We start from the raw sequence: 9,697 nt of genomic DNA on the forward strand, positions 1-9,697 counted from the left end.
TGTCCCACCACTGGTACTGTGCCACCACTGGTACTGTGCTACACCTGGTACTGTGCCACCACTGGTACTGTCCCACCACTGGTACTGTGCCACCACTGGTACTGTGCTACACCTGGTACTGTGCCACCACTGGTACTGTCCCACCACTGGTACTGTGCCACCACTGGTACTGTGCCACCACTGGTACTGTGCCACCACCGGTACGGTGCTACACCTGGTACTGTGCCACCACTGGTACTGTGCCACCACCGGTACTGTGCTACACCTGGTACTGTGCCACCACTGGTACTGTGCCACCACTGGTACTGTGCCACCACCGGTACTGTGCCACCACTGGTACTGTGCCACCACTGGTACTGTGCCACCACTGGTACTGTGCCACCACCGGTACTGTGCTACACCTGGTACTGTGCCACCACCGGTACTGTGCTACACCTGGTACTGTGCCACCACTGGTACTGTGCCACCACTGGTACTGTGCCACCACTGGTACTGTGCCACCACTGGTACTGTGCCACCACTGGTACTGTGCCACCACTGGTACTGTGCCACCACTGGTACTGTGCCACCACTGGTACTGTGCCACCACTGGTACTGTGCCACCACTGGTACTGTGCCACCACTGGTACTGTGCCACCACTGGTACAGTGCCACCACTGGTACAGTGCCACCACTGGTACTGTGCCACCACTGGTACTGTGCCACCACTGGTACTGTGCCACCACTGGTACTGTGCCACCACTGGTACTGTGCTACACCTGGTACAGTGCTACCACTGGTACTGTGCCACCACTGGTACTGTGCCACCACTGGTACTGTGCCACCACTGGTACAGTGCCACCACTGGTACAGTGCCACCACTGGTACAGTGCCACCACTGGTACAGTGCCACCACTGGTACATTGCCACCACTGGTACTGTGCCACCACTGGTACAGTGTCACCACTGGTACTGCGCCACCACTGGTACAGTGCCACCACTGGTACTGTGCCACCACTGGTACAGTGCCACCACTGGTACTGTGCCACCACTGGTACAGTGCCACCACTGGTACTGTGCCACCACTGGTACTGTGCCACCACTGGTACTGTGCCACCACTGGTACTGTGCCACCACTGGTACTGTGCCACCACTGGTACAGTGCCACCACTGGTACTGTGCCACCACTGGTACTGTGCTACACCTGGTACAGTGCTACCACTGGCACTGTGCCACCACTGGTACTGTGCCACCACTGGTACTGTGCCACCACTGGTACAGTGCCACCACTGGTACTGTGCCACCACTGGTACAGTGCCACCACTGGTACTGTGCCACCACTGGTATTGTGCCACCACTGGTACTGTGCCACCACAGGTACTGTGCTACACCTGGTACAGTGCTACCACTGGTACTGTGCCACCACTGGTACAGTGCCACCACTGGTACTGTGCCACCACTGGTACTGTGCCACCACTGGTACTGTGACACCACTGGTACAGTGCCACCACTGGTACAATGCCACCACTGGTACTGTGCCACCACTGGTACTGTGCTACACCTGGTACAGTGCTACCACTGGTACTGTGCCACCACTGGTACTGTGCCACCACTGGTACAGTGCTACACCTGGTACTGTGCCACCACTGGTACAGTGCCACCACTGGTACTGTGCCACCACTGGTACAGTGCCACCACTGGTACTGTGCCACCACTGGTACAGTGCCACCACTGGTACTGTGCCACCACTGGTACTGTGCCACCACTGGTACTGCGCCACCACTGGTACTGTGCCACCACTGGTACTGTGCCACCACTGGTACAGTGCCACCACTGGTACTGTGCCACCACTGGTACTGTGCTACACCTGGTACAGTGCTACCACTGGTACTGTGCCACCACTGGTACTGTGCCACCACTGGTATTGTGCCACCACTGGTACAGTGCCACCACTGGTACTGTGCCACCACTGGTACAGTGCCACCACTGGTACTGTGCCACCACTGGTACAGTGCCACCACTGGTACTGTGCCACCACTGGTACTGTGCCACCACTGGTACTGTGCCACCACTGGTACTGTGCTACCACTGGTACTGTGCCACCACTGGTACAGTGCCACCACTGGTACTGTGCCACCACTGGTACTGTGCCACCACTGGTACTGTGCCACCACTGGTACTGTGCCACCACTGGTACAGTGCCACCACTGGTACTGTGCCACCCCTGGTACTGTGCCACCACTGGTACTGTGCTACACCTGGTACTGTGCCACCACTGGTACAGTGCCACCACTGGTACTGTGCCACTCCTGGTACTGTGCCACCACTGGTACTGTGCTACACCTGGTACTGTGCCACCACTGGTACTGTGCCACCACTGGTACAGTGCCACCACTGGTACTGTGCCACCACTGGTACAGTGCCACCACTGGTACAGTGCCACCACTGGTACAGTGCTACCACTGGTACTGTGCCACCACTGGTACAGTGCTACCACTGGTACAGTGCCACCACTGGTACTGTGCCACCACTGGTACAGTGCCACCACTGGTACAGTGCTACCACTGGTACTGTGCCACCACTGGTACAGTGCCACCACTGGTACTGTGCCACCACTGGTACTGTGCCACCACTGGTACTGTGCCACCACTGGTACTGTGCCACCACTGGTACAGTGCCACCACTGGTACTGTGCCACCCCTGGTACTGTGCCACCACTGGTACTGTGCTACACCTGGTACTGTGCCACCACTGGTACAGTGCCACCACTGGTACTGTGCCACTCCTGGTACTGTGCCACCACTGGTACTGTGCTACACCTGGTACTGTGCCACCACTGGTACTGTGCCACCACTGGTACAGTGCCACCACTGGTACTGTGCCACCACTGGTACAGTGCCACCACTGGTACAGTGCCACCACTGGTACAGTGCTACCACTGGTACTGTGCCACCACTGGTACAGTGCTACCACTGGTACAGTGCCACCACTGGTACTGTGCCACCACTGGTACAGTGCCACCACTGGTACAGTGCTACCACTGGTACTGTGCCACCACTGGTACTGTGCCACCACAGGGAGGCGAGTCCATCTCCCTCTCACTGTGACCAAATTTACACTACTAGTGCAAATAATTTATTCATTAAACTTAAGCTTTTACAATAAGTGACAATGCATATTCTAGAGCACTATGGGATATTACCAGCACTGTAGACCCGTCATAGAGCACTCTGAGGGGAACTGACAGTTAACATATGTTGCCCTTTATAAACTGAGCTGGGAAAGTGTTAGTATAGCCAGCAGCTGGTGTGTGGGACACCCTGTGTGTCCACCAGCTGGTGTGTGGGATACCCTGAGTCCACCAGCTAGTGTGTGGGACACTGTGTCCACCAGCTGGTGTGTGGGACACCCTGTGTGTCCACCAGCTGGTGTGTGGGACACTCTGTGTGTCCACCAGCTGGTGTGTGGGACACCCTGTGTGTCCACCAGCTGGTGTGTGGGACACTCTGTGTGTCCACCAGCTGGTGTGTGGGACACTGTGTCCACCAGCTGGTGTGTGGGACACCCTGTGTGTCCACCAGCTGGTGTGTGGGACACCCTGTGTGTCCACCAGCTGGTGTGTGGGACACCCTGTGTGTCCACCAGCTGGTGTGTGGGACACCCTGTGTGTCCACCAGCTGGTGTGTGGGACACCCTGTGTGTCCACCAGCTGGTGTGTGGGACACCCTGTGTGTGTCCACCAGCTGGTGTGTGGGACACTGTGTCCACCAGCTGGTGTGTGGGACACCCTGTGTGTCCACCAGCTGGTGTGTGGGACACTCTGTGTGTCCACCAGCTGGTGTGTGGGACACTGTGTCCACCAGCTGGTGTGTGGGACACCCTGTGTGTCCACCAGCTGGTGTGTGGGACACTCTGTGTGTCCACCAGCTGGTGTGTGGGACACTGTGTCCACCAGCTGGTGTGTGGAACACCCTGTGTGTCCACCAGCTAGTGTGTGGGACACCCTGTGTGTGTCCACCAGCTGGTGTGTGGGACTGTGTGTCCACCAGCTGGTGTGTGGGACACCCTGTGTGTCCACCAGCTGGTGTGTGGGACACTGTGTCCACCAGCTGGTGTGTGGGACACCCTGTGTGTCCACCAGCTGGTGTGTGGGACACCCTGTGTGTCCACCAGCTGGTGTGTGGGACACCCTGTGTCCACCAGCTGGTGTGTGGGACGCCCTGTGTGTGTCCACCAGCTAGTGTGTGGGACACCCTGTGTCCACCAGCTGGTGTGTGGGACACACTGTGTCCACCAGCTGGTGTGTGGGACGCCCTGTGTGTGTACACCAGCTAGTGTGTGGGACACACTGTGTCCACCAGCTGGTGTGTGGGACACACTGTGTCCACCAGCTGGTGTGTGGGACACCCTGTGTGTGTCCACCAGCTAGTGTGTGGGACACCCTGTGTGTGTACACCAGCTAGTGTGTGGGACACACTGTGTCCACCAGCTGGTGTGTGGGACACCCTGTGTGTGTACACCAGCTAGTGTGTGGGACACACTGTGTCCACCAGCTGGTGTGTGGGACACTGTGTGTCCACCAGCTAGTGTGTGGGACACACTGTGTCCACCAGCTGGTGTGTGGGACACTGTGTGTGTCCACCAGCTAGTGTGTGGGACACCCTGTGTGTGTCCACCAGCTGGTGTGTGGGACACCCTGTGTGTGTCCACCAGCTGGTGTGTGGGACACCCTGTGTGTGTCCACCAGCTGGTGTGTGGGACACCCTGTGTGTGTCCACCAGCTGGTGTGTGGGACACTGTGTCCACCAGCTGGTGTGTGGGACACCCTGTGTGTCCACCAGCTGGTGTGTGGGACACCCTGTGTCCACCAGCTGGTGTGTGGGACGCCCTGTGTGTGTCCACCAGCTAGTGTGTGGGACACCCTGTGTCCACCAGCTGGTGTGTGGGACACACTGTGTCCACCAGCTGGTGTGTGGGACGCCCTGTGTGTGTACACCAGCTAGTGTGTGGGACACACTGTGTCCACCAGCTGGTGTGTGGGACACACTGTGTCCACCAGCTGGTGTGTGGGACACCCTGTGTGTGTCCACCAGCTAGTGTGTGGGACACCCTGTGTGTGTACACCAGCTAGTGTGTGGGACACACTGTGTCCACCAGCTGGTGTGTGGGACACCCTGTGTGTGTACACCAGCTAGTGTGTGGGACACACTGTGTCCACCAGCTGGTGTGTGGGACACTGTGTGTCCACCAGCTAGTGTGTGGGACACACTGTGTCCACCAGCTGGTGTGTGGGACACTGTGTGTGTCCACCAGCTAGTGTGTGGGACACCCTGTGTGTGTCCACCAGCTGGTGTGTGGGACACCCTGTGTGTGTCCACCAGCTGGTGTGTGGGACACCCTGTGTGTGTCCACCAGCTGGTGTGTGGGACACCCTGTGTGTGTCCACCAGCTGGTGTGTGGGACACTGTGTCCACCAGCTGGTGTGTGGGACACCCTGTGTGTGTCCACCAGCTGGTGTGTGGGACACTGTGTCCACCAGCTGGTGTGTGGGACACCCTGTGTGTGTCCACCAGCTGGTGTGTGGGACACCCTGTGTGTGTCCACCAGCTGGTGTGTGGGACACTGTGTCCACCAGCTGGTGTGTGGGACACTGTGTCCACCAGCTGGTGTGTGGGACACCCTGTGTGTCCACCAGCTGGTGTGTGGGACACTGTGTCCACCAGCTGGTGTGTGGGACACCCTGTGTGTCCACCAGCTGGTGTGTGGGACACTGTGTGTGTCCACCAGCTGGTGTGTGGGACACTGTGTGTGTCCACCACCTTCCCCTCAACAAAGGTTAGAAACACGTACAACAAAGACATAACCGTGACACACACAATTAGTTACTTTCTAAGTCCTTTTTAATTATGTTAATTATATTTGCATATCATCCCAACTCGAAAGGTTCTTGGACCTTATATACCAATTAAAATATTATATACGAGAAATTACATTCAACTCTCTATGTTCATTTAACCATACCAAAATTTGCATAACCCTTCAACATAACTGGCCTATGCTATTACAAATGAATTACTGATGCGCAGTATGCAAATTAGCATGAATAAGAATTAAAAAAAAAATCATTTTACATATACAAGTTTATGAAGATTGAAATCAACTAATCAATTAGCATGAGCTTACATAGTTTTTTTCGACAGTTGTATATTCAAGATGCCAGTATGCTGCCGCTGCACGTTTCTAGTATGTCCTTTCAATTATGTAAATATATATAGATCATTTCAAATCAATATGAAGACGCTAGATTACAACAATAACAATTAGAGTTTCCCGTCGAATAGCTTTTATCGTGTCGTGGCAGAGTGGGTTAAGTGTCTGGGGGCTACTAGCACGCTGGTTCGAAGCCCCGGCATTGATCAAAATGCTTTTGTCATTTATATATCACGTCATGGTGCTATATCACATCATGGTGCTATATCACATCATGGTGCTATATCACGTCATGGTGCTATATCACATCATGGTGCTATATCACATCATGGTGCTATATCACATCATGGTGCTATATCACATCATGGTGCTATATCACGTCATGGTGCTATATCACATCATGGTGCTATATCACATCATGGTGCAATATCACATCATGGTGCTATATCACATCATGGTGCTATATCACATCATGGTGCTATATCACATCATGGTGCTATATCACATCATGGTGCTATATCACGTCATGGTGCTATATCACATCATGGTGCTATATCACATCATGGTGCTATATCACATCATGGTGCTATATCACGTCATGGTGCTATATCACATCATGGTGCTATATCACATCATGGTGCTATATCACATCATGGTGCTATATCACATCATGGTGCTATATCACGTCATGGTGCTATATCACGTCATGGTGCTATATCACATCATGGTGCTATATCACATCATGGTGCTATATCACATCATGGTGCTATATCACATCATGGTGCTATATCACATCATGGTGCTATATCACGTCATGGTGCTATATCACATCATGGTGCTATATCACATCATGGTGCTATATCACATCATGGTGCTATATCACATCATGGTGCTATATCACATCATGGTGCTATATCACGTCATGGTGCTATATCACATCATGGTGCTATATCACATCATGGTGCTATATCACGTCATGGTGCTATATCACGTCATGGTGCTATATCACATCATGGTGCTATATCACATCATGGTGCTATATCACATCATGGTGCTATATCACGTCATGGTGCTATATCACATCATGGTGCTATATCACATCATGGTGCTATATCACGTCATGGTGCTATATCACATCATGGTGCTATATCACGTCATGGTGCTATATCACGTCATGGTGCTATATCACATCATGGTGCTATATCACGTCATGGTGCTATATCACGTCATGGTGCTATATCACGTCATGGTGCTATATCACATCATGGTGCTATATCACGTCATGGTGCTATATCACATCATGGTGCTATATCACATCATGGTGCTATATCACGTCATGGTGCTATATCACGTCATGGTGCTATATCACATCATGGTGCTATATCACGTCATGGTGCTATATCACGTCATGGTGCTATATCACGTCATGGTGCTATATCACATCATGGTGCTATATCACTTCATGGTGCTATATCACATCATGGTGCTATATCACATCATGGTGCTATATCACGTCATGGTGCTATATCACATCATGGTGCTATATCACATCATGGTGCTATATCACGTCATGGTGCTATATCACATCATGGTGCTATATCACGTCATGGTGCTATATCACGTCATGGTGCTATATCACGTCATGGTGCTATATCACGTCATGGTGCTATATCACGTCATGGTGCTATATCACGTCATGGTGCTATATCACATCATGGTGCTATATCACATCATGGTGCTATATCACGTCATGGTGCTATATCACATCATGGTGCTATATCACATCATGGTGCTATATCACGTCATGGTGCTATATCACATCATGGTGCTATATCACATCATGGTGCTATATCACGTCATGGTGCTATATCACGTCATGGTGCTATATCACATCATGGTGCTATATCACATCATGGTGCTATATCACGTCATGGTGCTATATCACGTCATGGTGCTATATCACGTCATGGTGCTATATCACGTCATGGTGCTATATCACATCATGGTGCTATATCACGTCATGGTGCTATATCACATCATGGTGCTATATCACATCATGGTGCTATATCACATCATGGTGCTATATCACATCATGGTGCTATATCACATCATGGTGCTATATCACATCATGGTGCTATATCACATCATGGTGCTATATCACATCATGGTGCTATATCACATCATGGTGCTATATCACATCATGGTGCTATATCACATCATGGTGCTATATCACATCATGGTGCTATATCACATCATGGTGCTATATCACATCATGGTGCTATATCACATCATGGTGCTATATCACGTCATGGTGCTATATCACGTCATGGTGCTATATCACATCATGGTGCTATATCACATCATGGTGCTATATCACATCATGGTGCTATATCACGTCATGGTGCTATATCACGTCATGGTGCTATATCACATCATGGTGCTATATCACGTCATGGTGCTATATCACATCATGGTGCTATATCACATCATGGTGCTATATCACATCATGGTGCTATATCACATCATGGTGCTATATCACATCATGGTGCTATATCACGTCATGGTGCTATATCACGTCATGGTGCTATATCACGTCATGGTGCTATATCACATCATGGTGCTATATCACATCATGGTGCTATATCACGTCATGGTGCTATATCACATCATGGTGCTATATCACGTCATGGTGCTATATCACATCATGGTGCTATATCACGTCATGGTGCTATATCACATCATGGTGCTATATCACATCATGGTGCTATAGTAATGAGGTACATCACAATGTTCTGTAACACTGTTCAGTGTTCTGGGTACAGAGGGAGGAGAAAGAACATGTATTATTGCTGAAAGGACTCGTTACAAAACTTAATTGCTCTAGTAGGTTAGTTAGAGACTAATTCCGTCCTAATTGGCTCACTTGAGAGAATAGTAATGTCAGGTATCCGTTGACGTCACGACGAGATGAGGTCAGGCTAACTCACTGACATCACTGTAAAAGTTAACTATCTCTTGCAAACTACTCTATATTCATGACCTGTCTAAACTACACCCCCCCCCCCAGGATATGGCCGCCTGCTACCCGGTCAACCAGGCGGGATTGGTGCCAACCATCCTACCACCATCACACTACCAACCAGCTACCCTACCACCATCACACTACCAACCAGCTACCTGGTTCACCAAGGTGCTTGACTGCCAACCATCCTACCACCATCACACTACCAGCCAGCTACCTGGTTCACCAAGGTGCTTGACTGCCAACCATCCTACCACCATCACACTACCAGCCAGCTACCTGGTTCACCAAGGTGCTTGACTGCCAACCATCCTACCACCATCACACTACCAGCCAGCTACCTGGTTCACCAAGGTGCTTGACTGCCAACCATCCTACCACCATCACACTACCAACCAGCTACCTGGTTCACCAAGGTGCTTGACTGCCAACCATCCTACCACCATCACACTACCAACCAGCTACCTGGTTCACCAAGGTGCTTGA

At 51.6% G+C, this 9,697-nt stretch overlaps 1 protein-coding gene across 1 annotated transcript in view; it reads left to right on the plus strand.

The window, feature by feature from the left end:
• The window catches only part of LOC138363677 (uncharacterized), a 22,421-nt gene extending 13,379 nt beyond the window's left edge, over positions 1-9,042 (plus strand). Inside the window, exon 2 of the mRNA XM_069323057.1 lies at positions 6,321-9,042. Coding sequence (XP_069179158.1) covers positions 6,321-9,042 — 2,722 coding nt within the window. The remainder of the gene's footprint in view (positions 1-6,320) is intronic.
• Positions 9,043-9,697: the final 655 nt, after the last annotated feature.

This window comes from Procambarus clarkii, chromosome 11 (assembly GCF_040958095.1).
Source record: "Procambarus clarkii isolate CNS0578487 chromosome 11, FALCON_Pclarkii_2.0, whole genome shotgun sequence".
NCBI lineage: Eukaryota > Metazoa > Arthropoda > Malacostraca > Decapoda > Cambaridae > Procambarus > Procambarus clarkii.